The sequence below is a fragment of the Larimichthys crocea genome, chromosome XI, assembly GCF_000972845.2.
Source record: "Larimichthys crocea isolate SSNF chromosome XI, L_crocea_2.0, whole genome shotgun sequence".
Lineage (NCBI taxonomy): Eukaryota > Metazoa > Chordata > Actinopteri > Sciaenidae > Larimichthys > Larimichthys crocea.
This window is the reverse complement of record NC_040021.1, coordinates 4,949,328-4,975,570: the sequence shown is the minus strand read 5'-3', so window position 1 is coordinate 4,975,570 and position 26,243 is coordinate 4,949,328. Positions and strand designations below refer to the sequence as shown.

Here is a 26,243-nt window from a genome sequence, read left to right as displayed (position 1 = left end):
TGGGATATGCATGCAAAGATGGGGTTATTTTACACATATAAAACCACGTGTGGTGTAAAAATAAAGCGTGCACACACAGGCTTGTGTTTCTAATACTCACAGGTCTCGTTTGTGTGTTTTGAGGTTGTCAAAAAAAAGCTTTGGCCGCAGCCCAGTCTTTCTTCCTCTCCGTTATCTTCAGTGGGCTGGAGCTGACTCGTTTGGCTTGATTTCACTCATATTTCTAAGAGTTTTTCATCAACTAAAGGTGACGTCCAATGCAGCTTTAAACTTTCCCGGAAACGCACTAAAAGAAAGCCAGGGTGGGCGTGTTCTCCAGCAGTGACGCAAGCAGGTCAGAGCATCGCTCGCACTTGATTGGCTGAGAGACAGAGGTAAACATTATACACACATCTCGATTATACAGTGTGTGTGACACACCCTCAGTGTTCACTGATATTTGGGGATGTAGTTAATGTTTTTTGCTGCCCCCGTTGCTGACAAGAAAGAAATATTGTGTTTTTCCCTGTTTTGGTTGCAACAAATTTGCAACAATTTTTCAAAGTGCAACACGTTGACTTACTTTGCTCACAGCCAAACATCAACAACCAAGCAGCAACAAAGCGTGTTCATGTACTAAATCATCCTTTATACCCGCTTTGTTTGGTTTCTCTTCCTGAGTCTTCCTGTTGTTCAAAAACGTTGTCTTTGTAAACTCTGATTTTAGGTGCTATACAAATACAGTTATTATTTACAACCAATTATTACTAAAACTACTTACAGAACAAGAAAGAGAACAACCAAATGATGCAAAGAAACCAACCGGCAACCTCCGTGGCTGTGAATAAAGTCAATGTGGAAGTGCTACAAACTGCAGTTCCTCAAACATCCACTTGAGGCTGGCTCCAGAAGTGAGTCAGTCTCCATAAGTCCCCATGTTCAAATGTCCAACTTCACAGCAGAAATAAACATGTTTACAGCCTGGTACAAAAACAGTTTTGGTCTCTATAGATAATTTCCACATTCATGACAACTGTACTGAGGGTGAATTTTTTATAGTCACTCACCTGTACGTGGCTGCTTTGATTGACAGGTAACAGATGGCTTATTAGAGCACCGAGCTGTCATTGGCCTGCCTCAGGTCCGCCTCAGGCCATGTTTTTGCCGATTTTTTGATTAGCCCAACATGGAAACAGCTGCTTTTCGCCTTCAGGTGATGACTCATGCTTGCCATATTACTGTCAACAAACACAGACATAGCGTTAGCTAATACGAACAACAAGAAGTCCAGCTCGGCGTCTGTCTTCAGCCTTTATTTCACCAAGCTCTCACCAAAGACTAAAAGTTAGTCCCACATTTACTCTTGTCTGCCCAGCTCCTGTTCTGGCACGACACTGGCTCCATTCCCCGTCAGCTACAGTTCCAAATATGTAATGCTCTGGTGTCCACATACAGCTCTGATACACTACATGTATCCAAGCTTTGAGTGAGTAAGTAGAGGTTAAGACGAGGCAGTTTATTTGTAGAGTTTTATTGTAAAACATGAATTGTAAAGGAACTCAAAGCGCTTTCCGAAAGGTAAAGAAATGCATTTGAACATTTTAAATATCAATACAGCAACGGAACAATTTGTTAAAAACAAAAGTAAAATGACACATTACACATATGCAAATAATACATATTAAATCTGATGTTTTGATCATACAGAAACAATGCTTATTTTATGGTAAACTCAACTTTGTTATTCCCTGATCAAAAATAAACCAACCCTTATAATAACAAAATAAATACTCATCTGTTTCTTGTGGAATAACTTGTTTGACAGTGATCTTGCAAAACCTCTTATCTCCATAAAAATGAGGTCAGTGAAGTAATATCCATATCCAGAAGTGACACCACCTTAGAATTTTAAGTGGGATATGAAATTATATGGTGGTCTCAGTCTGACTGCAAAATCATGCTGTTTATCCTGGGACTGCTACCACACCCTAACCTAACCTAATTTCCAGAAAGAATTCCCGTAAAACTACGCCTGCAGCTGTTATATGTAGATGTATGTTTCTCATGAAATACTAAAATCACTAGAACTTTCATATTTACAGATGTGATTTCACTTGGAACATTAGATTGCAGTTACTTTCAAGGTGAGGGGAAAAAAAAGCCTTATCTGAAAAGTTAGCATTTTATTTTCTTTGTTCTGTTATTCGTGTATAAATTATAGAAAAATTGTACACTTATACCTGATCTAAATATTATGACTAATGTTTTTCCTTTCTTCTGTATGTGTAGTTGTGGAATGTAAGTTACCTAAAGATTTTATAACATTTTGAATTAGTAAGACTATGGAGGATGGACCAAATGTTTCTGTGTGTGAACAATAATAACTGCACAACAAATAAATTTGATTCATATAAATTAAATATGTTTATCCTAAGGTCATCTTGTTAGTTGCCTCAATTACTACTACCATCGACTATTAATCCTAATTTATTATTTATTAATTTATAAATGCATAGATGTTTGCTGCTACTAATGTATTTCTTTTTTTTTTTAATTGCTCTTATATTTTTTCTAAATCATATTTTAGTGTTATACCTCTTATTCTTCATTTTTAAATTTTCTTTTTGTGTTTCTACAAAGCTGAATTCCTCTTCTGGCTTATCTAATCTTATTATTTTTATTGTTTATTATATATATTGTTTAACATTACTATCGTACCCAGTTCCCGTAGTGTATTGAGATGCTACACAATCTGTGTCACACACACACACCACACACCACACACACACACGCACACCACACACACACACACACACACACACACACAGGCACATGAATGACCTCCCTCCTCCCGTCACACCGCTCTCCCCCCCCCGCCCCCAACAAACACTTGGTAGGTCCGGGACGGAGCATCATGGCGATTGACGGTAAGTGGATGGTCTTATAGGTGTACTGCGGGACTCAGTGTGAAACTTTGCTCAGGACGGAATGAGAATATTTATATTCACTGTTGCTCTGTTATATATTAATATATTATTATTATTTAAATGTATCACGCCGTGAGTACCGCAGTGCTCCGGAGCTGGGACAGCTAGCAGCCAGTAGCCGGGGGCTGCTGATGCTGAAGTGCGGACACCCGCAGCCGATGCAGGAATGTTGTGATCCCGTGAAGAAGTGATGCTAAAGTGGACAGAGACACAGAAGTCCCCGCTGTTTAGTTTAATATCATTCGATGACACACGCTTGTCGCACGTGTAGCAGTTTATTTAAATAAATATTATTATATTTGTATCTTTAATCTAAAATCACAGCAGGTATAGCATCACATGACAGCTACTTTGTTTTGAAGAACTACATCACTCGGCGGATGAACATGGCTAGTGGTATCGATTTTTAAAAATAACGGTTCGTTCTCAAACGTTTGTTTTCAAACCGTTAGTGGATGCACGTGCTCTTCTTTTTTAACGCTCTCCCGGAGCTTCATGGGTAATGTGTACAGTTAATAAGGACTACAAGATGCCGGTTAAGTGTCTCTTAAATGTTTTTTATTTTTATTTTTTTATTTTTAATGAAAGTATCGTGAGGAGTAGGCGCGTGCCGTGACCGTTGCTCCGTCATACAGTGTGTGTGTGTGCCGTTATGAGTTTATTGTGTCACGTGCAGCCGAGCGTGCAGGTGGGTTTGTTTGATGGAGAGGGACACCTGAGAGAGAGAGAGAGGAGAGAGCCGAAGACCTGCGGCCACTTTATTAGGTACACTTCAGTCCAATGTGGTCCAACTAGTGATGGGAATTTGGCTCTTTTGGAGAGCGCGTTCTTTTGGCTTGCATCTATAAGGAGCCGGCTCTTTCGGCTCCCAAACGGCTCCTCACATTTTTTAATTGGTTTATTAATTAATTTTATTATTATTGTTTATTATTATTTATATTTTTAAATGTTATTTTATTTTATTTTTGACATTGTAAAGCACTTGGTCAGTGCATGCGGTGTAAAATGTGCTATATAATAAAAAACGTACTTATTTAATTAATTTACACCAAAATATGCAATAATGTAATAAATAATGTCTCTCGTCGCCTCCTGTCGTGTTTGTCCTCCGCGATTGCTGTGTGTGTGTGTCTGTCACCCCTGCCGTGTATGCTGCTATACATCTTGACCAATTACGTGCAGCTTTCACACAAAAAAGTGGAGAAAAAAACATTTCCCGCTAGTTTTTTTTCCTCCACTTTTTTAATTGAAAGCCGAACGTGATTGGTCAAGAGTGTGCAGAACAGAGTGTAGGGGGAGGCGACAGTGAGGCCACGAGGGACAAACCCAAAAACATCGGACGCCGACAACACGGGGAAGACGAGAAGTGAACACCGAAGTGAAAAAAAAAAAAAAAGGCTCCCTAATCCGTGGAGCCGGCTCCTCGTCACTTCAAAGAGCCGGCTCTTAGAACCGGATCGTTTGCGACCGACACATCACTAGGTCCAATATGACAACCTCTGCCCAGGGCCGTTTCTAGTGTTTGGGGGGGCCTAGTTGTCAAACTCGGGACAGATCCTTTCACCTTTTTAGGTGATCTGTGACGATGTAACAGTTGGTTACATTTTAAAGTTAAAACAGCCTAGAGTGGAGTTATCACGTACCAAAATGAGTAACCACGATACTATACCACGAAAAGTATCACGGTTCTGGGTATTATCACGATAAAGTGATGCCGGGTCCATGTTTGAAGACCTGCACCGACCGACGTTTTAAACTAACCCGCCCGAACTCGGACCGCAGCAAATAATTGTGAATATGTACTACTTCCTGACCCCATTTTAAAAAGTAGTCCATACTCTTGATTAACTTCGTAGCGTCATCGGGCTACATAAAACTGGCATTACTGAGTTATTATTCAGCCAATAAAGTCTGTGTATTTCACAGAAAATGTTGTCTACTACATAAATTACAAAACTTTACTCGGCTTTATTCTTTATTCTTTATTTCAAACGACCCGACCGACCGCGACCTGAATATCATTAAAAATATTGTTTGGTTACCGCGGGCACCCACTCACTTTGGATCAACTCGCGCATCACTGCACGATACTGCTGCCTTTTTTTATTATTATTTTTATGAACTGCAATGTATTTGTACAAGTTATAAATACTTATTAATTACTTATAATGTTGTTTGGTGTATGATAAACATAATACTGGTGAAGTAAGAATTAGACTGAAACAAGTTTGAAACAACGAGTTTGGTTTTTTGAGCAAAATTAGTGGTTGCCACTGACAACGACGACACAGCAGACTCCCTGCTCGGACCCGGTGCTTCTGCCGTGGTGAGTGTGTTGTCTTGGGTTTGTGTGCACGTCTGGGCGAGACAGAACTTTAAGCTTGTTGTTTGTTTTGAAGCGAATTTCTAGCCGGGAGGAGAGTAGAGGCGGAAAACTGGCACCGGTAGTATAGTAATCCACTGTTGTGTAGAATTTCTAGTATAGTAGGAACCATTGTGATCTGGCACCGCGGGCTACCGTGGGTATCGTGCAACTCTAGCCTAGAGTACATTAATAAATGTCAAACATTTAATGAGACATATCTTGAATTAAAGTTGTGCAGCTGAAAGGTGCAATGTGTAAGATTTGGGGGCTTTATTTTCAGAATAGGCAAACATGGAATATAATATTCATAACTATGTCTTCATGCATGCATAATCACCTAAAACAAAATTTCTTTTTTTATTTTTGTTACATAAAATTTTTCCAAGTATCTACAGTGGGAGCGGGTCCTCTTTCACAGAGGCCGCCATATTGAAACACAGTGTTTCTACAGTAGCCCAGAACAGACAAACTAAATACTGACTCTAGACAGGGTCCTTAAAGTGTTGTTTCTCCTTTACACTAGGAATTACGGTGATGTGAGGAGACTGTAATGCTGTGTTGTTGTTGTTATCTCACCTTACGTGTACCTTTGACCTTGATATGTGCAGAGGTTGAAATTGTAACCTCAAGTGCACATTTGAGAATAGACTTTACAGTGAAGTTGGAGGCATGTTAGTAGATGAACTTTCTAAAAAAAAATTGAATAGATATATGAATTTTTTATTTATATGACCTAATTTTAAGTCTTTTAGTCTCAGGCAAAGTAAAGTAATTTCACTTTATGGTATCGGACACAAATTACTATTCCGAATATTCAAATCAGATTAATATATGTCTTAAAACGTCACATAAATGTGAATCCTGTTGACCTGTTAGTTGTCAGAAGAGTCTGCCGTAATGATATCACGCTTCTTAGCTGGACTGAATTAGATTTTATTGCGTTAACTGATCGTGTTACTTGTTGCAGTTTTAAACTTTTGAGTTTTACTTCAGAACAGTCAACACAAACATGTGGCCCAATGATATACGCAGCTTGTTCTAGAAGATCCATTGATCTTCAGAACATGTAAGAGTAGAGTTACTCTAAAAATACTTTAATCTTCAACTGCTATTTCACTTTAAACACCATTAAATCATCATCACGATGATGGTTTAAAAGTAAAATTCTGTATTACTGTAAAAAGCTCTCTTTAACTTAAAGGGATGCATTACTGATTTTTGGCAAGAGTTTTATCCATCCAGGAATAGGCAGCACAGTTTGTCTACCATTAAGTGAATTGGTCCACAGAGAGTCTGCCTGCTCTATGACGGAGTCTGCTTCAGAGATTTTTCTCATCGGGTTGTCACCTCAGACCATTTTCAGCATCCAATCCTTGTTGTGAGCGAGTAATAATACAAAAAAAGTCAGTGGATGATTTGTGTACATTTCATTTTAAACCAAAATAATGCGACCCAAATCTCACCATTTTAAACTGTTGCAGAGCCAAGATCTACTTCTATAGAGATACCTGAACCATCAAATATTGAGGCGTTGTGCCAAGAGATAACAAGGACAGTATGTCTGTATGCGCATAAGCCTGTGGGTGTGTGAATGAGGGAGATACGAGTGTCAGTATCCATGAAGTTAAGCCACAGGAGGTTTTAAGTAACTGATAGGTAATAACTGCTAGGTACTATAACAAGAGCCTGAAGTAAACATGTCCCACTAATTGAGTGAAAAAAGTAAAACCTTAAATATATTTCAAGATAATTTAAAAAGATCACATTATTGACAATAATTCGGTGAAACATACTTTTATATATATTGAATATCTTGTATTTTAAGAGAGAGGAGCTTGACTTCCTGCCGGGAAAGTCAAAGAAACGTTGAATAGTTAATAGATAATTAAATGAATCAGAGACTTTTTGTTGGTGTCAGTTTTTTGGAGGGTCTTCGACTCAGCGCAAGTATTTTAATAATCCAGACTACGGCCCTTGTAATAAATTGAATTATTACTTTAGTTGCATCACTGCAGTTAATATGAATAAGTTATCACATGAATGGACTTCAGCACAGTTTTGACCCATTTAGAGATAGATATTTAAATGTATTCCATTGTATCAGGAGGTGTTCTTGTTTTAGAGATGGTTACTTTTTTAGAGTTAGATGATAAATACTGTATGAAGCCTGAACCAGGAGACTGTTAGCAGTAGCAGTAGTTGGAAACAATCAGGCTGGCCATATCCAAAGGGAAATAAATCTACCCCCATAGACTGTATAAAACATAGACGTAATATCAGAGTCTGGCCAACATCTTGGCAGTCCTGCCTCCACTGGCTCCCCACTAATCCCAACATGGGCAAAGAAGTGCTGGCTCAAACAAGCCATCTGTGACGGCAGCCACACATCAATCTATGCGGCCACGCTCTTAATCCTGCATAACCTTAAGCCTTAATATCATTTGAACAGGTGAGTTGTATATAAATTCACCCTCACTACAGTTGTCATGAACAGGGAAATTAGCTATAGAGACCAAAACTGTTTTTTGTACCAGACTGTAAACATGTTTATGGACATTTTAACATGTGGACTTATGTTGACTGACTCAGTTCTGGAGCCAGCCTCCAGTGGACATTTGAGGAACTGCAGCCAGTTTTTGGCATTTCACCAAGCAGCCCATCACCATGACCACTCCTTAAGATAAATAATTAACACAGCCAAGAAATAGTTCTGAACATAAATAGTGATTTTTTTTCATACGCCTGCTTCCAGTCAAGCTAAGTTAAAGGTGCCACTCCTTTGTTTTGAAACCCTATTAGTCTGATAAATGCCCAATCTGACCAAAAAACCCCTGAAAACAAACCTTTAATCCATTTTCCCTTTTTCCTCTAACAGGCAAATTTTTCTGGCTTTACACCAGACAACATTTTAATTGATTTTACTGACGCAGATAAGTTTCCAACGTCAGAATACAATCCAAAAAAAAGTTAGATCCTTTCCTAAATATGATACATTTCTCTGATTATTGTGGTTTTGTAATAACGGGACGTGGAAACAATGAGCAGTCCTCGAGCTGACTGTCTCCAGCTGGCTCCAGATTTACATTTGAGAGTGAATTTGAGATTGGAGAGCGCTATCAGTCTTCTCACGTAACGCACGAAAGACAGACACCTTAAACTTCCATTCACAGATATTCCACACTTCTTTTTTACCCCCCCACCCCCAAATATTCTCTTCTTTATTTCATGTTAACCACGAGTTTTCTCAGTCGGTTCCAGCTGATCAGTTTTATGTTTGTTGGCATAACCATCTGCCAGCCTTCCTCCACCCGAGGCCTGAACATATGTTTTAACCTCTGACTCCCAACTTTTCCATCTCTTTTCTCTCTCCCAGGAGGGGGGAGGAACTGTGGTGTTCATGAGCTCATCTGTGCCAGACGAGGTAAGGCCATATCACATCCCTGTACCTGTGCGTCAGTTAGCATCAGAGTACATTTTTTGGTGTGTTTGTTTTCAGTCGTCAGCTTTTGTACACGACGTGCACGCTTGGCCGGACTCCACTACATCACTTTGAAAGCACAGAGGATTTGCTACATCTGAATATTCAGCCAAAGCTCTCGAGCTCGTCTTTATCCTCGTGAATTTTCACTGTAGTTTTGTGTGTTGAAAATGTCTCTGTATGGACTTCTGAAAAAACATAACGTGTGTTTGTGTGTGCGTGTGAATTATGCATGGCATATCAAGTTTTGGCTCACTTCAGCAAAAGAAGGCAGCTGTGTGTTCATGATTTATTCAGCGCGGAGGTTTTGTTTCGTATCAGACGTCAGATGTGTAAGCAACATTTCCAGATTGCCTACCTACTTTTTAAACAAGCCTGCCCTATAAAACTACAGTCGAGTTAAAGATGCACTGCTCCAAAAGCTTCAAATCACTTGATTGAGTTGATGAAAGTTCACAAACGAGGACGATCTGGCCTAATTTGTTTTTGGTTTGTGTCCCAAAGATGTAGAAACACGCCAGAATAATTAGTTTCCCTCTGTTTTGTTTGACAGCATTTCATCTAAATGAGCTCCATGTTTCTTTGAGGTTATTGTTCATTTTCTTGTTTTCACATCGAACGCTTCAGTGGCTGCGTTTTCATGTTCGTTAAAGCCAGCTTGCCGGAGTCATTACCTGGAAGAGGGGGAAAAAAAAGAAAAGGAGATTGAATCCTGGGGCTCAGATCAAGAGTCCCGAGTTCAGCCTCAGTTCACGAGCTGTATAAAAAAAAAAAAAGCAGATTTATTCAGTTATATGTATCTTTATTCGCCTCTGATGGTTCATGCACACACCCGGAGAGGAGGGAGAAGGGTGTTAAAAAGGCAGAGAAAGTGGCTGAGATGGAAGAAATCCATTTTAATCTGCTCGGCTGTTGAGAGAAATATCAGACTTTCCTGAGAATGATGGGCATTGAGGTGTTTTAAAAGGCCGACTCGCTACTGCTCCACTTTCCAGTGTACATTGACGGAGGCATCAGGTTACCTCAGGTGTCTAAATAATTCATCTGTCGTTGACATTTACAGAGCAGGGCCGTGTATGAAGTGTCATCACACCCTCGGGGGCTCGGGGGGGCCATAAGCTGCTCGTTTCATCGGGCAGCTCCTGTACCCAGCGGCTGCAGAGGTCATTTGGGCTCAATCAACGGCACTGTCAGCAGTGAGAGTTTATACGTAAGCCTGGCAAGTGCCGGACGGGACTAAGAGTAAGGGATTTATTACATGTCGGATTACTCCAGAGCTGGACAACTTTGTTTTTCCTCCCTCTTCTTAGATCATTTACTATGTATAGCAGCAGAAGTACTGATAGTGCTTTTTGAGGAACAGCTGGCCGTAAAGAGGATATTCGTTTAGTGAAGGTAAGCGTCACGCTGCCACGTCGCTCTCTTATCTCTCTCCTGCTTCTCTCGCCGTTTCTTGGGGGGAATTTAGCATTCATCATTTTGTCAGTCTGCAGCAGGCAGGCAGGCAGCGCTTAGTTGTCAGGCTGCAGTGGTCTCAGCCTGTTGCCATGGTGAAACAAGTCCGTCCATAAGTTCAGTCTGTAGTCGGGAAGGTTTGAGAAACTATGCCTTCCCCTCTCTCTTTTGCGCTCTCGGTTTTCACAGCGTTGACCGATTTAATCAGCGACTGGTTGTTTTCTGAAATGAGCACCTGCTTCCAAACCACACGCTACAACATTTGGACTCTGCCTGCATCACCAGATACAATGACCTGAAATGCACCAGCATTTTTTTTATTTATTTCTTTATTTATGAGGCTGCAGCTCAACAAATGTGTGTCATCATAGATTCATCCTGTCTGCTCTATAAGATGTTGGCTCTGCGATTTCCTAAACCCGTCTTCAGATAGCCTGTTATGTCTGATAAACAGTCGTAGTTCATCATTTTACTATCTCATGACAAGCGACGAATCCACAACTGAGAAGTTGCGACTTGGGAATGTGTTGGTAAGGTCTGAAACGATTAATTGATCATCAAATTAATTTATTTTAATTAATTCAGCTCTAGTTGTTCATTTATTTGAGCTAAACAGCGCAGTGTTACAGACTGATAATATAAAAAATATGTCAAAATCAGACACAAACAAAAAAATGCAGTCATCAATACAAATTAAGACAAATGAGATTGCCATCATATAAAATATCACATCCCACACAGGAGATAAAGTAGCTGCACTGCTCAATGTTTTATAGTGACGGTGAATCAAATGACTGTGACTAAATGTTCGGCAGTCCCTCAGCTCTACGCAGCGTTTTAGCATCTTTCAGCTCATTGTTTCGGTTTTGTTGTGGTCCAGTCTGACTGTTGTCAGCCTGCAGGAAAAACTTCACATAAATCATCTGTACACATTACCTACTCAGCACCAAACAGCAGACAAAGTTAACGACTAGTATGTATGGAGAGAAGATGTTTCACTTTTAATGTTACAACAGGAATGGCCTCTAGGATGAGGGCTGATGTTGGCACCTCTAAGTCTGAGACCATGTTTTTCTCTGCTGGGAAACAGTGGAACGTTCCCTTTTGCTGCCCCAAGCGAAGGCATTGGCATCGGGAAGTGAGAGCTGAGCAGGAAGGCAAAGCGGTTTTCCATCCATCTACCTTCCAACCCTCACCTATGGTCACAAGCTTTGGGTTAGTGGCCGAAAGAACAAGATAGATACGATACAAGTGGCTGAAATGAGCTTCCTCCGCACGGTGGCCCGGGCTCAGCCTTAGTGATAGGAGCTCGGACATCCGGAGGGAGCTCGGAGTAGAGCCACTGCTCCTTCGCATTGAAGGGCATCTGATTAGGATGGTGTTCTGGACATGTTAAACTGATAGGACACTCCAGGGCAGACCCAGGATCTGCTGGACAGACTATATATATATATCCCATCTAGCCTGGGAACACCTCTGGATCTCCCAGGAGGAGAGCGACGTCTGGAACGTCCTGCTCGTTCAGGGGAGGGGTTTAGTGAACAATGAATTGGGTGTGGAAAGCCTTTCACATTAATGCCTCTATTAAAATACTAATTAAAATATCTGTGTAAATGTGGAATCATAAAACAGCATTGTGTGTCTCAAGTTAAACTCCTCACCTCATATCACAAAGTCTCGCTTGCAGTGCACTTCATTGGTACAAGCTGCCCTTTCCACTGAGGCGTTTGCTCTTTAGAAATGCCGTTCATGCTTCATTGTGCACCGACTTCCCCTTCTTTTATTTTTTTTCTCCGGTTATTACACTGCGGTGTGTCTCTGTTGGAGAATATTAAGTGCAGGCCCAGTGCGGCTCGGCTGGTTTACTGAGTCTACGTTTTCAAGAAGGACACAGTCCCTCGGAGGCTTTCTCGTAAAAATAGCACAGGGCTGCATAGTTACATGAAGTATGGTTGGCCTACATACACTGTGCTGTAGATTGTATCTGCTATGTCTTTGTTTTAAAAGTATAACTGCTGATGGTTCCCTGAGTGGGCAACATTTGAGTTTGATTTGAGGAGTTTGATTCCAAAATAAGATTCCTATCATCAAATAAAAGTATTTGTGGCGTGAGAGTGGGTTGTTTACAGCCTTTAAAGTGTTGAAAATAGCAGCCATCTGTGGTTCTTTTTATTTAACAATAAAGGACTGCTTTGGAAAGTTACATACCTCCATGATCTGTATTGGTTTGTTTGTCTCTGTCTAAATTCAGTTTTCTTCTGTTCTTCTTCTTCTTCTCCTCAGTCTCTCCCGAGCTCCTGGGTGTCCTGTCTTCCATCGCAGCCTTCATGGTGTTGATGGCTGTGTTTTTTCTTTACCTCAGCAACAAGCTGTCAGTGGAGAGTCCCGACGATCTGTCACACCTCGGCGGCTATAAGAGCAACCAGCCAGGTACGCGACACACTTATAGATTTACCGAGAATAAGCAAATCGTCCCCAGGTGTGTCGGGGAGGTGCACACTTCAGTTAGCACGATGAACAGTTGTGTACACTTGGTACCTTTCATCAAAAGCATACAAGCATGAGAGAGTTTGTCACTCTTCTAGCATGCAAAATTTATTCCATCGGGTTTCAGAATGAGATCTGATCTTGATTTCCTTCTTAGAAAATCCTTGATCAGTTTCTGGGCCGTGGGCCGGAGGACGGAAAGGAGTGAGGAAGGGAGTGTAAATCTCAGAATGGAAAGCAGTTAGCTGGCACTTTGGGAAAACAAAGAGGATAAAGAAATAAAATGGAAAATCAAAGAAAAATCAAACGTTGTCTGTGAAACATAGTGTCACAGGAACCACCACCAGTCTCTGAGCTTCTCAGCAGCCTCCTTCGCCTGTCACCGCTCTCTTTTCTCCTCAGTTTGTAAATTCAAAGTGCACATCCACATCTTTAAAACCAGCTAAATATTCAGCCATATAACACTAAGCTACACTTAGTACTCCGACTCTTCCCGGCGTATTACTACTTCACATTGCGACCTCCTGCACCCGTCCTTCGCCTCATCTCTTCGAGGTCAGTAGCAAAAACTTTTAATGGACGTGTTCTGGCGGGACACAGTTGCACATAAGGATGCCGTGGTAGCTCGTTTCGTAGCTGCATGCTGCAGCACTCGCCCTTAATACTGGACCAATTTGTGTCACAATTCATCCTCAACCTCTCTCCAAGTGCCAAAAAACGGCTTTCCATTCTGCCACTTATGCTTCCTCACTTCCTTCTCTAGCAGGAGGCTTGTGTGCCCCCTCCAGGTTTTAAAAATATCAGAGTTGCCCTTTAAGTGGAGACAAAACTGTTGAATTTCTTGAGAGAGTGCTGCTCTCCTAGTTTATAAATTCATGTAATTGTTTGAATTGTGGTTGCTTCTTTCTAAAAATCCTGAGAGCTCTTGTTACGAAACATTTGCTGTAATCTTTCCAGTCACCATATTGTTTGGTGTGCATGCTCGTGTTGGTCTCAGCACACACTGTGATGCTGGCACCACACCCTGCTAACGACCACATGTCCGTGTCAGTGCCTCTCATGAGCTAATCTAGCGGTCAGCGTGGTGACTGGATACCCGGCTGAGAGATGGCCTTCTTCAAGAGCTTCCAGACCAACCTCCCATCTGTCAACATTTCCTCCATCTTGGACTCGGTCACCAGTCGCGTGGACGACCTGGCCAACGCCGTCAGCGACGCCACTTACGCCGTCAGCGACCAACTGACAGAGCAGGTCACCACGATCATCAACAAGGTGGATGAAGGGGACAACACTGGCAGCCAGGGAGGTGGTCAGACCGCCGCCGGGCAGGAAAACAAATCCAGGAATAATAGCATATGGCAAATGGCTAGAGAGTCAGAAACGAGTAACACAGTCGTGAAGACCAACCAGGCGAGTGACACCGCAGAGGCCGAGTCCAACGCGAGCCAGCTGGAGTGGGAATGGAGGGACGGATGCTGGCGAGTTAAGAAGACAGAGGCCGAGTTAGCGGAGGAAGAGATGAAGAAGCAAGAGGAGAAGGAGCAGCAGGAGAGGAAAGAGCAGAGGAGAAGAGAGAGGAGGGAGAAGCAGCTGGAGAAAGAGGGCAAGTTAGAGAAGAACAGAGAGGAATCCCAAAATGGAGAACAAGTGGAGGAACCAGGTGACAACGGCGCATCAGACAGAAAGGCGAGCGACAGTGGAGACCAGCAAAGAGCCGATGACTGCGACGAACCTCCCGAGACTAAAAGCAGCTCATCAAAGGAGAAGAAGCATCAAGTAGAGGAGGAGGAGGAGGAACAAGAGGAAGCGATGGAGGACAGCCTCGAGAGAGAGGGAGACGACGAGGAAGACGCCGAGCTCTCGAAGTCCTCCTCAACGGTGAAAAAGAAAAAGTCCGAGAAGAAGAAGGCGAAAGGAGCAAAGAGGGGTTCGAAGAAATCGCAAGATTCCTCGGACGCGGAGAAAGTGAAAGGAGGAAAGGAGAAAGTGAAGAAAAGCAAGAAGAAAAAGAAAAAAAACAAAGGTTAGATGGTGTGCGTGGATCTTCTTCTTCTTCACCTTTTTCTTCTCTCGTTTCCAAACTCTCTAAAGATATGAAATCATTACCTGAAACTGAACCTGTGTGCCGCTTTTCAAGCATCTGCACCTTCTCCTTTTTACTTTAAACGCTGCACATATCATGCTCTGCGAGATAAATGCGATGTTTGAACTGCAGGTCTCCTTGTGTTCTCTCCAGAGGGAGTCGTATCAGACAGCGAGGAGGAGAAAGGCCCCGAGGCTGTGGCCCAGCAGAACACGACCTCGGCGTGGAGCAGCAAACACAAACAGTCCAACGAGCAGGGAGGCTACAGCAGCGAGGCCTCCAGTGAGCGAGGTGAGAGCGAGCACATGCAGCTAGAACACAAACTAATAGAAAGCGTGAGAATAGAGACCAAGCAGATAGTCGTGATTTAAAAGTTCATATATATTATTACAACCTACAAAACGACCTTCAACCTAATTAACTACTAAATGTTTAAATTTAATTTAACAAGAAGGAGTTACAGTACGAACAGCAACACATAAACTGCACATTATACACACCGTACACAAGATACACTTAGAACGAACATAGAAATAATTTATATTTTCCTTTGTTCCTGATTATATTTCTGTGACGCTGAAGTTATCAAGGTTTCATTTCTTGTAGCAGAGCCTCGCTCTGCAGCAGCACCCTGACTCTGTGCGACCTGAACTGAACTGAACCTTAATTAGTATGACTGGAAACGCCCGTGTTTACTATTTCATGTCACAATGGCTGCTGTGGAAAATGATCTATTGAGTCTCTATTGAGTTATTCAGTGTCTTTGTTTTTAAGCACCTTAGATTTTTATAACTAAAACGTGTTATTATCGTTTATTTCTGATATTTTTTGCTCAAATGACTGATTTGCCCTCTAAATTTAAGCATGATGGTAAATACCCTCATTTGATTTCTTGCGCAGAGGACTGATACGTCTCTCATGTCTGAACGCAAATATGAATTAAATATGAAGCTACAGCCTGCGGATGGTTAGCGGGCCAGCTTGGCTCTTTCCAGACGTAACAAGCTCCTCTAAAAGTCCCAGAGTAACATTTACATCTTCTTTAAAGCACTTTTAATCTGCGCAGAACTGAAGAGTAAACACGACTATTAGTTAAATTATTTTAAATTATTAAAGGGGCTCATGTTCCACACTGTTTCTTGGCCAGGAGGTGCTTCTTAGTGGTGATGATCTTCTCCATGAAAATGTTGTGCCATTCCTTTAATTTGACTTTATAAATACATTATACAACAGCAGTTTTGAAGGATGGGCTCACCTGTCTGTCGGGCACAGTTTAAGAGGTCAACTTGACTCTGCGATAGACAGTATGTCACATTCATAATGAGGTCAGAGCACAGTACGTCTCCAGTAACCAGCCTTGCGTATCGCATTACTCTCCTCTCCGTCGCCGTCACCGTGGAAGCAGCCAGCAGCATCCAGAGAATCAGGAAAGATTCGTCACTGAACGAGCACAAACCTCCCCCGTACCAGGACGAGGGCTCAGCGGCGCGAGTCTCCTCCCGTTCCCGCTCGGAGCGAGGGGTCAGGCGGGGCACGTCCCCGCAGCGCGGCGACAGCGCCCGCTGCTCCAGCGAGGCCAGTGTGGACCAGGACACCGAGAGCTACCTCAACAAAGGCTGCGAGGAGGACATACCCAGTGACAGCACGGCTGTGCTGGGACCAGAGGTGAGGTGGAAGCGACTGTGCGTTCCACTTTCTGTGTCCTCAAGCAGCACCTAACAATTCATTTCATCATGTAAATAATATTTTAATAAACCCTCAGACCTGTAGTTCACCTTAACTAGAGCATAAAAAGTCAAGTTAATTAGACATTTATGTGCGACCACGACTGTAATTAGATCACATGGTTACTGTAGAAATGTCAGTTACAGTTACAGGTCATCTTTACATCAGGAGACAGCAGGTGGACGTGTGGTTATACTCACCGGTATCAAGACATTTAGACGTACATACACAAAAAGAAACAACACAAATCGAACATGAAATTGAACAGAAACAAATAAATAAGCCAGCGTATTATAAATTCACACAAAGACAAAACTTGTACACGTCGTAGATAATCAGGGTAGAAATCAATCACTCAGCATGTGCAAAAAAATGGTCCACAAGGTTTATTAAACTTCGTAATCGAACCATGTATCGTGCACCGAACCTTCTCCAAGTTTACAAACTGAAGAAGAGAAGTGAGAGCCAATAAATCATTGTACAAACTGTGTTTAATCTGTGACCAAAAGCATACAGAATATCTACTGATCATTATATTTGTTGACTCTCTATACTTGACTCAGGTCTGTTTGGACATAAGTAAACTATCTCATTCCCTCTCTCCTCCACCGAAGGACGGCTCCGGTCCTCAGCTCCCGACAGCCTACGAGCCGGAGGCGCTCGGCAAATACGGCACGCTGGACGTCGCCTTCGAGTACGACTCCAGCGAGCAGTACTTGGCCGTCACGGTCACGGCAGCGACAGACATTCCTGCCCTTAAACAGACGGGCAACATCGCGTGGCAGGTCCACCTGGTCCTGCTGCCCACCAAGAAGCAACGGGCCAAGACGGGCGTGCAGAAGGGTCCGTGTCCCGTCTTCACGGAAACATTCAAGTTTTCCAGGGTGGAACAGGAGGCCCTCGGGGACTACGCCGTTCGCTTCCGCCTGTACAGCATCAGGCGGATGAAAAAGGAGAAGGTCCTGGGAGAGAAGGTGTTCTACCTGACTAAGCTCAACCTGCAGGGCAAGATCGCTCTACCTGTCACCCTGGAGCCGGGCTCTGAACTCACAGTGAGAACACTTTGTGAATTTTTATCCCGCACGCTGCAGTTTTATCTGAGCCACACAGATATTAGTCTGACAGAGAACATCGACTATAGAAGTGTCCTATTCAAGTGCAAGTGATTCTAGTGTTTCAACTGAAGACTATTTCATCGTCAATTAGTCTTTGTCCTAATTTCTCAATTAATAATAATGCATTTTTTTGGTCTATAAAACTGTAAAACAGTGAAAATCTGTCTTCAGATGTCTGATTTTATTCAACCAAGAGTGCAAATACCAATAATATTTCATTCACCATAATGTAAGACAAGGAAATGACAAATGTTTGTCATTTTCTATTTAAAATATGAATTGCTTATCAGAATAGTCTCCAGTTAATCTGCATCATTCAAAGCAACATTTCAATGAGCCAAAAATATAAATGTATGAATGAGTAGATGAAGGACTGAAGACAAAGAACCGCCTCAGAATCTTTCAGCCTCAATACTTTATATATAATTGCAATATAATCACCAAAGTTATTGCGGTTCATCCCGAGGGGAGCACGAATGTTTGTACCAAAGTTCATCCGACAGTTGTAAAGATATCTGTCCAGTGTGGACAACACAACAACTCACATTCCTGCCAATAGATACTCCTAAATCTCACACAGTGGACCTTTTAAAGTGACAAATAATTAAACATCATCGACCTCATGTCGACTCTAGAGGAAAAGTCACTAGATAATCCTCTGGGGAGCAAGAAAATCTGATGGCAGTCCATCTGAACTGACAGTAACTGAGATATTTCTGTTTCTGTCTCTACAGCCGTGCTGCTCAGATGCCCTTTATGTAATCTGGTTCACTGAGTCTCGCAGTGGAAGGCCAAATAAACCTTGAACATTGTTTTTTTTCTTCTAGTTTTGTACAAACTATAAAAGCCTTTCTTTCCTCTCTGAATAACCCCACGTGTGTTTGATCTTTCCAGGGTTGCGGCTCTCTGGTGAGCGTCTCTCGCAGCGCCGGTGCTCTGTCATACCGCTCCACCGAGGACTCATCCTTGCCAGAGATCCTCCTGGGTCTTATTTATAACTCCGCCACGGGTCAGTTATCTGCTGAGGTCATCCAGGGAAGCCACTTCAAAACCACAGCGTCTGATAAACCCGTCAGTACGTACAAAGAAAACCTCCGTGCTAAATCGCTTTAATTCTCCGCTTTCCTGCCAGCTTTGGAGCGAGGTGTTGTGTAAATCTTCCTCTCGCTTGTAATGTGCGCTCCTCCCAAAGCGTGCTGATACTCCAGGCAATTGTTTTGGCAAAACAGATGGGCAAGACTCCCAGCAGCGTGTAGCACAAACAAATTGTGCACCATTACATTTAAATGTTTCCTGGCAACAGCACCAGCTTTTTTTTTAGTAACCTAAGAGATTAAAGCTATAACACTGAAACAATTGCTGCGTATCAGAGTTCCCATGGAAGCTGACCCTCCGGTGTGTATCGCCATCTTCAAGCTGTTAACTCTCTCTGCTTCCTCCTCTCTCTTTTTCTTCTTTCCCAACCTCGTGTGCCGTGTTGCGTGCCACAGACGGTCTGTTCTGTTGTATCAAACACTTTGTAGGCGGGCAGCTTTACATCATGAGAGGTAAGTCGGCCGTGATTTCACGTCATCTCGCAACGCTTGCCGCAAATGCTACATATTTGGTTCATTTCATCAAGTTTTGCGACTTATTTCTCACTTACCGTGGGATATCCACGCCAGGGATGGGAATTGATAAGATTTTTCTGATTCCATTATCGATTCTGTTTAACGATTCAATTCTTTATCGATTCTCATTTGGGAAAAACAGGAGAACAAACAGTTTGATCAGCATCAGCTTTGTTTAGTTAGAAGTATCACGACCTTACAAAACCAACAGTGAGGTCAAAAGAGGCCCACAGCCTAGAGAATAGTAACGATGTGTAACTACCTTCCGTAGTAACCGCAGAGGTGGTCATAGCCTGGCTGCTGCCGCTGCTGCTAGGTTGAGATTCATCTCCAGTCCGAAGCGCGTCAAAAACACCACTTTGCAATGATTGCAAGTCGCCCTGTTGCCATCTGTTTTGGTGAAATGCAGCCAAACTTTGGAGCGTTTGAACCGAGTGGGTGACATTGTTTACTACTGATTGCACTGCACGTGGGAAACTTGTGCAAGTTACGTGGCGTAATTAGTCGTGCTTGCTGGAATCGAGTGTGCGTAACTTCTTGCGGAAGTTACGTGACGTAATTCGTGCTTTCTGGAATCGATAAGAAAATCTGCCAAACGATTCCATGGAATTGAAACACACTGAACTGGTTCTCAACAAGAACCGGTTCTCGATTCCCATCCCTAATCCACGCTAAATGAAAAGTTGCATTCAACTCTGTAAAGGAATAGTTTCAAATATTTGCTTTATTCGCCTAGTGTCTCGGAAAGTTGATGCCGCTCAGCCTGGAGACTCTAAACAGCTTGCAGCGAGCTCGGCTCTGTCCAAACGTGAAGAAAAAATCCTTAACCCAGCTGTAAAGTTTACTTTTGCGAGGGTCACTCACTTAATTACTTAAAACCTCAACTTGGCATCCACACACATACGGATTAAACATATACAGGAAAAATAAGACAGATCTTGAGCTTTAGATGAGCAGAATTAAACTTCCGTATTTTCCAAAGTGCTCAACTTTTCCTTCCACAGCGGCCGTGGGTTAATGATACTAATTAAGGTTGTGTTCCATTTATTGTAACAGAGACTTTCCAGTGAATCAACATGCACCACAGCAGCACCCTGACCCTGTTTGACCTGAATGGAACTGAACCTTTATCAGTATCACTGGAAACACCTAACATCAACAAATATAAGATAAATCATGACAAGTCACGAACCATAAACACCATATTTATGTGGAACCTTTAAGTATCACCTCCTGGAGACACCGTCTATTTTAGGCTTCAGTGATGTCGCCCCGTGTGTCGTACCTGGATTCTTTTTTTCATGACAGAACATTTTCATTGTGTGCGTGCGATTGCGTAATTTTTCGTGTCACCCTCCCCGACCTCATTGTGTCAACACTTTTCAGGACCTTTTCCCTCCGTACAAAGCAGTTCCATCGAGAGCGCAGATAGAACGACACGGATTCTTTCTTTTGATTGATTCGTGGGCGGCACAGTTCGGCGGTGCGGTGTTCGCAGCAAAGAAGACGGTTTCTGGTTCAAACCTCAGCTGGGGGCTTTCTGTGTGGAGCTTGCATGTTCTCCTGGGGTCTGCGTGGGTTCTCTCCGGCTTCCTCCCACAGTCCAAAGACGTGCACTCAACAGGTTAATTGGTGACTCTAATTCGGACCTAGGTGTGAGTGTAAGGGTCAGCTGAGATAGGATCCAGCCCCGTGCCTCCCTGATGAGGTTAAGCATTATTTTTTAGAAACCTTGGCGAATAAAACAAAAACTGTTCCTGGTTAGATATCGATGGAGGTACAGAGTTCTTGTTTACTCTCCTTCAAATTGTTTGATCTGAGCACACAATGTGTTTGTCGCAGTACCGATGTCCCGCCACTTGATGGCGCTCTCTCATCGCTCTCTCCCACACCTCCCTTGCAGACACCTACGTGAAGCTGACCATGCTGGACTCCAAGGGGAAAGAGATGTCCAAGTGCAAGACGGCCGTGTGCCGCGGCCAGCCCAACCCCACCTACAAGGAGACGTTCGTGTTCCAGGTGGCGCTCTTCCAGCTGTCCGAGGTGTCGCTGGTGCTGACGGTGTTCTGCCGCCGGAGCAGCATGAGGCCCAGGGAGAGGCTGGGCTGGGTCTCCCTGGGCCTCAACAGCTCCAGCGAGGAGCAGCAGGCCCACTGGACAGAGATGAAGGAGGCGGAGGGACAGCAGGTCTGCCACTGGCACACACTGACCGACACATAGGAGGAGGAAGACTTACGAAGACTCAACAGCATTCCCTGAACAGTCAAGTGTGTGACGTGTGTGTGTGATGTGTGTGTGTGTGTGTGTGTGTGTGCTGCATACAGGTGTGAGGACAGCCAGTCTTCACTGCCAGAGACGGCATGAGCACCCTTTAATCTGCCACTTTTTCCTCAGTCGGCAGGTCGGCGTCGAATCGACGGGAAAATAAGCGAGGACAGACGGAAACGTAACAATCCTGCCTCCGGTCTAGATCTGCATGTACACTAACTGTTTACAGGACCACGTTAAAGACTCTTACAAACATTTTCTGTCTCTGAATCTTGGACCAAAGAGCTCCGGGTCCAGGACCAGCAGAGACTCCTCCCCTGTTTCTGGACTTCAGCTGCCACCAGCATACCAGACATTTCTCTATCAGTCATAGCCATTGACACAAAGAGAAGGCAAAGAAAAAAGACTGTTATATATAAATATATATATATATATATGAAGAAAAAAAAAGGGCCTACGACATGCTGCAACTATGCTTACAAGCTATGCTTTGTACAGTTTGTTTACATGCACATGACATTATGCAAGATCCATTTCACAGTTTTTTGGGGATCAGTCAAACGGTTTACCAGTTTTATCGGCGTCTCTCTGCGGTGTGTGCGTCACACCAAGTTTTGTTTTGTTTTCTTATTGTGGTCTTCTTGCATAACTCCGTACTCTATGCATCTGACGCCACTTTAAACGAGAGGAATGAAACTCTGTCTTGCGCTCCACAGAGTCTCTTACAGAATTGGACACAGCTCTGGCGTGCCTCCGGTATCGAAGAGCAGCTTCCTTTCCTGTGTGTGTGATACAGATTGAGCCTCTCTCTCTCTCTTCTTCTCTTTCTTTTTTTTTTTTCACCATTCAGCCTTCTGACAACTCAGCCATGTTCATTCATGTAGAAACATGGTGCTTCCCCCCCCTTCTGAGGGAGGAATATGCAAAAGCCTGCACAGTCCAATAAAGCCGGCTGTAGTTTTTTTTTTTTTTTTTGTTGGTTTTTTCCTGCGAGGCAGTGCCGACCGACTGTGTTGAATGAAATCAGAGAGAGGTGAATCGTATTTTGAGATGTGTTGTTCAATAAATAAATACACTGGGCTGTACTGTGAGGGATCTGGTCATACCTGCGCCGTCCTCATCGAGACACAACGCCAATCAGAAAAAGAGGCAAAGAAATCCCCGACTGAAGACAACCACACCCGAGTCTCAAGTCAAACCCGCTCTCCTCTTTCTCTGGCTGGCTGAAGCCGACGGGGTGTGGGACACATTTTTCTCTCCCCTTGTCAAACTGATGTCAGAGCTTAAACCCCCGTCCTCCTCCTCTGGGTCCAGGGGTGCTTCAACCACACCTCATCCCTTCGGTTCTTCTCGCAGAGGCCAAATATTTCGTACTAAGTCAAATTTTATTCATTAGAAGACGAATGCAAACCAGATGTGGAGCATTCCTACCAGATAAACAACTGGCTGGCTCTTTTTTTTTGGCTTTCTCGTGTCTCTATGAGAAATATGAAGCTGTAGACAGACAGCAGCTGGTTAGCATGAAGACTGAAAACAGGTGCCCGCCGCCTACGATCACCTCTGAAGTTCACACCTCTTTGCCTTTATTACACTTCGGTTGCTGTGTGGTTTATTCCTTCAGTCTCCCTCTGATATGTTCGGGGCTGTTTTTTCAAGCTTTACATGGCTGAAGAGTGACAGGAAACAGGCTGGGATCGAACCCCCGGGACGCAAACTCTTACCAACTGCTCCACAAATCTCATCCCAAGAAATGGTGAATGTTTTTATTTTTATTTCATGGTTTTGTAAGTTTGGTCTCATGAAAACTGAAAACGTGTCGAAAAGGTGCCAAAGTCCGCTGATGAAGCTCACACAGATCTTTGCATTTCAGTCGCTGTATGTAAACTATTTGTCGGGACCACTTTCTTTGAATTCAGATTTCTTTTGGAGACTTTTCGAGCTTTATTTGACAGAGATTGATCGAGATACTCCGGGCCGCTGAGCCTTTGCACACACTCTTACCAAATGAACTAACCAGCCCCACAAATCTCCGTTAGTTGCCCAGCAAATGCCCCGTAAACAGGCGAACGGTCGGTGTTTGGAGACCTCGTTAATAAACCAATGGCGCCAACACAGATTCCTCATAACGATGGCAGCTTCTTGGCTATGCATTTATTATTTTCTTTGACTTTAACTGTAATAGAAAGTATAAATTATTGGTTTAAATGAATGTACCTGATGTAAAATATCAGAAGCATATTATGCATGTGTGTCAGGAGGGCCCCCCTCAAAGGTCAAACCATGTCTTCTTTATTTCAAGGCTTCGTCCGACAGTCGTGGTATCGATCGCAGGAATAAAAGACAGAAAAGAACGAGGCTGTAAGTCAGATAATGTTTTAACAACTGAGTGTTTTTATTTTCCACTTGTCTGGCCTTCAATGGTTTTGTTTGACGTTCGTCATCAGTCTGGTACAGCTCGAGCAGCGTTGCAGGTGGCTGGAGAACATAGTTTGACAACTCCCTTACACCTTCCTTCCAAAGGGGGGGGTGATTTATCCTGCTCTAGGCCAGGGAAAACCAGCTGTGCCACAGATCTTAGAGGGAGGGCGGGTGGACGGCAGGGATTGGAGGAGGCTCCAAAATACCAGCCGACCCCCGTCTTATGCCCCGAGGACGGGCTGAGAGTCAGCCAGGTAATTACGGAGGCACCTGGAGCTCCAATAAAAGTGTTAGGATGGAACCAGACAGGCTGGTTTTTCAAGTCTGGTGCAGCAGAGTGTAATTTAATCTATATTTCCATTTTATAATTAACATAATTTACACGTAATTAAAAATCTGGCACTTGATTCGACCCCTTTTGAGTGAAATATGCTCAATCGAATATTTTTATATTTCACTGCAGGGGCCCGGAGAGCAACACCTGGAGCAGGTCGGCTTCAAAGACGCTTTATGACAGCGTTAGAGGTCGAGCGGGTCATCTCGCTGGCTGATCTCAGGTCAGTTTAAGTTCTCCCTCCAAAATCGTTCAGTGGCAACAAGCTCGTTTTCCTCGGGCCGGCTGACGGATCAAATCGAGTTTGCGTACACGGGATCAGGAATAATAATAATAATAAACTACAATGTCTCATAATTTTATTGAATGTGTCATTATCAGTTTAAAAAAAAAATCTTTTTTTAATAATATATTCAATAAATATACAGGAACCATGGACTTATGAGTCTTTGTTTCATAAAAGCATCCTCACACCTACTTCTTTTTTTTTTTTTTTTTAAGATTAAACTTTTGTTCAGATTACAGAAACTAAGTCTGACGAGGTCAAATGAACGACTTTGGATCTCCAATACGTGACGGGAAGGGACTCCTGGTAAAAGTACCGTGGATTACTGGGTTCAATCATTCACACTGTGCACCCTGGAAATGAAACTGTAAAGCAGCAGACGTCGTACCTATTTGGCAAAAGAAAACATTCATCAAGCAATGGTAAAAAAACAAAAACAAAGTGGAACCAATGTGGCGACACCGTAAAGTGACGTTTTCTGTCTGAGCTGAAGGAGTTCTACACAGGAGGGTGACGTGAACGCAGCGGGACGTATCTAATACTTCTGGGAGTAGTTCAAACTTTTGGGAATTATGTTCATTTGCTGTCTGGTTGGAGAGTTTGAGCTGATCGCGGCCGTTCTAGTCACTGTGGTCGGTTTTCAGGAGCAGCTGCGATCAGTCTCCATCGATCAGCACAGAGCCGATCAAGGAAGAGCATAGAGAAGCTGGTCGGTTTTCAAAATAAAACACTGTGTACAAGCTTCAGATGGCGTTGAGCATTCGCTTCTCTCCTTGGTGGGGTTTGAAGTCACGTGGACCAATACCAATAGAGTTTCAGTGTTAGATAGCTCAGCACAAAGACTGGAAACGGGTAAGCAGCTCGTTGTTGTTACACGGATTAACATAAACAAGATATCGCGTGTTATTTAAAGAGCTTCAAAGATGCTGCTACCTTTGACTGGAAATGGGTAAACTGCTTTTGTGTTTCGTATAAATTAAAAACAGGATGTGTGTTAATTTAAGAGCTTCACTAACTCTGTCCAGAGCCAGGCTAGCTGTTTCTACCCGTTTCCAGTCTTTATGCTGTGTTGTTTCATATCTAATGGGACAGATCGGAGCAAAAACATGTTCACAAAAGCTCAAACTATTCCCGTTAAATCTAAATTTTCTTAATCCTAATAGCACATTTAACTTCCTTTTATAACTAACGACCTTAATTAAAACATCCAGTGTTGATTTTGGCAGCTGTGATTCTTGACTTTGTTGCACTTCAGTTAAGGGGACGTAGTAGTAACCCATCGATCAGTTTCATATTATTACATTTAAAAACGTGACTACTTCAACCGTGGACCAGTTTTTTACAAACATTAGTAAACACCCTATAAGCGTAAAAAACAGACAGATCCTGTAAGCGTAACAAAAAAAAAAAAAAAGGTGGCTGGTTTTCATGACAAATTCGAGGCATTATGGTGACCGCTGAAGTGTGGATTCCTTCTCGAACACGTGACACTACTTGAACATGATCGGGCCGAGCTGTTTTTAAACTCTTCAGTCGAGGTCCTGTAACGTTCTCAGACGGGTCTGTGTCTGAGCTCCCAACAGGCGGAGGTTCGGGGTTTGTTGTTGTTCGACAGATTTACACATTTAAACATTAAAAAAGAAAAGAAAGGCT

General features: G+C 42.9%; 1 protein-coding gene across 10 annotated transcripts; it reads left to right on the top strand.

Moving 5' to 3' along the window:
• The first annotated feature begins 2,790 nt into the window (after positions 1–2,790).
• On the top strand, positions 2,791–26,235 carry syt14b (synaptotagmin XIVb). 10 transcript variants are annotated; one of them, XM_027283862.1, is made up of 11 exons: positions 2,791–2,906; positions 8,705–8,752; positions 9,873–10,019; positions 10,120–10,204; positions 12,548–12,694; positions 14,988–15,125; positions 16,240–16,499; positions 17,174–17,611; positions 18,569–18,749; positions 19,165–19,221; positions 21,188–22,715. In XM_027283862.1, exons 5-11 carry the CDS (start codon positions 12,592–12,594, stop codon positions 21,502–21,504), a joined length of 1,494 nt encoding a protein of 497 aa, XP_027139663.1. In that variant the 5' UTR covers positions 2,791–2,906; positions 8,705–8,752; positions 9,873–10,019; positions 10,120–10,204; positions 12,548–12,591; the 3' UTR covers positions 21,505–22,715. The 10 variants fall into 10 exon arrangements, with proteins under 10 accessions (XP_027139663.1, XP_019118829.2, XP_027139659.1 ...); XM_027283858.1 differs by lacking the exons at positions 9,873–10,019; positions 10,120–10,204 and adding exons at positions 13,803–14,774; positions 23,852–26,235 and having other exon boundaries at positions 2,793–2,906; positions 21,188–21,551; XM_027283856.1 differs by lacking the exons at positions 9,873–10,019; positions 10,120–10,204 and adding an exon at positions 13,803–14,774 and having other exon boundaries at positions 2,793–2,906; positions 21,188–21,551; positions 21,679–22,715.
• The last annotated feature ends 8 nt before the right edge of the window (positions 26,236–26,243 follow it).